Raw genomic sequence first — 3,004 nt, 5'->3', positions numbered from 1 at the left:
ACGCCTGCTGGAAGCTTACATAAAGACTGGAAGAAGGAAGCTTTTGCTCTTGCCGGCCTGCCGCACCTCACTAGCAAGTCCGTTTCTACTATGGCACTTGGATTCCAGAGTGTACTGAAAACCAGCTGAGACATCCAGCCCTGTGGACTGAGCAGCTACGGGAGTCTCCAANCTGCCATGCATAGACAGCCTTTGTTGGACTAGCTAAACCAGAGCCTGTNAGTCATTCTAATTCATGAATCTATATTAATGATTCTATATACAGAGAGAGATGCCTTCTGTAAGCTCTGTTGCTCTAGAGANCCCTGATGAGGACAGATGGTCAGTTCCCCCTACCCCACTCTGGCCTTACAGTGAGCTAGTCTGAGCTATGTTCACACCCCGGCACATGGTTTCCTCTGCTCACTCTGCTGCCTGCTTGAGATGTGGATGTGTGGCCCCACCTGGGCATCCTACAGGCCTGGCAGGGTGTTGTGACTGTCCTATAAAACTCCACATCCTACAACCTGACAGCTACAGCGGAGATGTGCCCCAAGAGCACGATCAATAGACATCTTCCCGACATGTAAATTCTTTGGCCACTGGGTGAGCTTTAAAGTGNATCTTTGTATTTATATGATTTTCTTTTTTTACTTGCGAATGATGAGATGACTCCACCCCTGTCCCCTAAAGTCCCAAGTCCCTGTTAGCAGCACTGAACAGGAGTCTGGGCCTCAGGAGCTGACTTTGGTTTCCCTTTGGGGAGGGGACTTCAGAACACATGCCATGTCTCAGACTCTGACCTGNTCTTCCGTTTCTTAAAAGATTCTCTTCCTATCATCTTTTGACTTCATGTGAGTATGGGAAAGCTTGAGCGAGGTGGGGGTCGGGGGACACAGCTGCTNCCCTGGCACTTGGGTGGTGCAGGCCTAAGATTAGGAGTTCAAGGTTCTCTCAGCCTACACAGTGCATGTGAAGTCAGACGAGGCTACATGGACACTTGGAGAGCTTTTGCAAGAAAAGGGAGTTGTGGGTTAGAAGGGTGGAGAGTGGTTCTGAGGCTGAGTCACCACTGGCTTCAGCTCTCACCATAGCAACACGTACATTCACTCTCAGTTCAGTCAGGTCCCAGGAGGAGGGGCTGGCACCTTCTCCCTATACTGCTAACCGCAGTTTCTTTCCTTCTTCCTTAGCTCCCAAGGCAATCTCAGTGCAGTTTCTGTTTCTGTTTTTATGAGGTCCACCCCTCTGCAAAATCACCTGATCACCGGTGAGAACGAAGGAGTGAACACTCTCACACTCGGCCTGTGTTTAGATGTGAACGTCCTTTAACCCAGTCATTCACTTATACAAATAGCATAAGGATAATCTCAAATGCAGGCACTGACAGGAATGAGGACGTTCTCTGTAGTAGTATTTACATATGATAAGGCCCAGGAGTCATGGAGACAAGCAGGAGTCCAGGGCAGCCCACGGCCCGGCAGGGACCAGGCAGGACTCCAGGATCTGATAGGACAAGGATATCACAGAAGCAAGGAGGGTGTGGTCCCTGAGAAGCCACAGGTGACCCCAGTGAATTTGCTAAACCGAGGACCTGGTACTTGGCACAAGGCAGCGCTGTGGATACAGAAGAGCCGTTTATACACACACACTGCACCGCACACGTGTAATGTGAACAGAGGGGAATGTGCTGTATTTTTAGACAGTCGAGCTTGCTCATCTGAAAGTCGGATATGGATTAGAAAGTCCCAGGTTCAAGGCCTCACTCTGTCAACACGGAATAGTCACTCACATCAGCTAAATGTAAGAACTTCATTACCTAAGAGTAAGGAGCCCAGAGCATCACAGAGAGTAAGGATGGTGGCTTGACTAGGAAGGGCTACCATGGGCTAATATATCTGATGCTTGGTCATTAGGGTGTGGAGATACTTGGGAGGAGTTAGGAAGGGTGGTCTTGTTGGAGTTTGTCACTAGAGGTGGGCTTTGAGCTTTCAAAAGCCCAGGCCAGGTCCAGTGTCTCTCTCTTCCTGCTACCTGTGGATACGGATTACAACTCTCAACTTCCCTAACACCTCTGTCTGCCTCCAGGCCGCCATGTTCCCCGCCATGATGATAAACCTCTGAAGCTGTAAGCAAGCCTCTGCTAAATGCTTTCTTTTTTTTGTTTGTTTTTGTTTTGTTTTGTTGACAGGGTTTCTCTGTGTAGCCCCGGCTGTCCTGGAACTCACTCTGTAGACCAAGCTGGCCTCGAACTCAGAAATCTGCCTGCCTCTGCCTCCCAAGTGCTGGGACTAAAGGCGTGTGCCACCACTGCCCGGCTTAAAGCCTTGTCCTGGCCGCCTTGTCCTGGCGGTGATATCTCTTCCCAACAATGAGTATACAAAGTAACCATTAATAAATACACAGTTTCCTCCTGCAGATGGCTACCGGAACATTCCTCTCCATCTCTCTTTTTGTGTGCAGAGTCAGTCCTTTGTCCTAAACTGAAGCCTTCTCCAGTGTCCCCAACCGGACAGGGGTCCTCTGACTTGACTGGGGAAGAAGGCAGCAGGGCTGAAGCCACAGATCGACTTCATTAAATCACAGTGACAGAGCTCTTCTTCTCCTTCTCTTCTTTCTCTGCAAGCATGCCCATTCTCTCTTTCTCTTCCTGCCCCATTACATGGCAATTCTCCTGGTCTCAATCCTCGGGGCCAGTGAGCCCAAGGGAGGCTTCATAATAAGACAAAGCCCAGGGAAACAGAAAACTAGGTTTTTTGGTCCTTGGGAGCCACCCTTGCGAGAACTGTGGGTCCCAGATCACTAAGCTGTGGGAATTGCTTTTTCCTCCTGTAGCCTGGACACCTGGTGAGCTGTAAGGAACACCTGTCAAGTCCTCTGCCTGACACCTAGACCCAGCAGCTGTCATGGGCACCCCAGGTAAGCGGTCTTGTGCCCAACTCCTGCACATGACCTACTACTGCCAGAGCCTCTGTGCTGAGAGCCTGCTGTGGAGTCAAAGATACAGATGAAGCTGGGCGTGGTG

At 50.2% G+C, this 3,004-nt stretch overlaps 1 protein-coding gene across 1 annotated transcript in view; it reads left to right on the top strand.

Annotated features, from left to right (window-relative positions):
• The first annotated feature begins 6 nt into the window (after positions 1-6).
• Positions 7-3,004, top strand: part of LOC110310202 (apolipoprotein L2-like) — a 10,498-nt gene continuing 7,500 nt past the window's right edge. Inside the window, exons 1-2 of the mRNA XM_021182941.1 lie at positions 7-218; positions 2,815-2,898. Of these exons, the coding sequence (XP_021038600.1) occupies positions 2,886-2,898 (13 nt within the window). The 5' untranslated portion in view covers positions 7-218; positions 2,815-2,885. The remainder of the gene's footprint in view (positions 219-2,814; positions 2,899-3,004) is intronic.

This window comes from Mus caroli, chromosome 15 (assembly GCF_900094665.2).
Source record: "Mus caroli chromosome 15, CAROLI_EIJ_v1.1, whole genome shotgun sequence".
In the NCBI taxonomy this organism is placed as follows: domain Eukaryota; kingdom Metazoa; phylum Chordata; class Mammalia; order Rodentia; family Muridae; genus Mus; species Mus caroli.
Note: the sequence above shows the minus strand (reverse complement) of the source record. Positions and strands in the feature narration are given on the sequence as shown.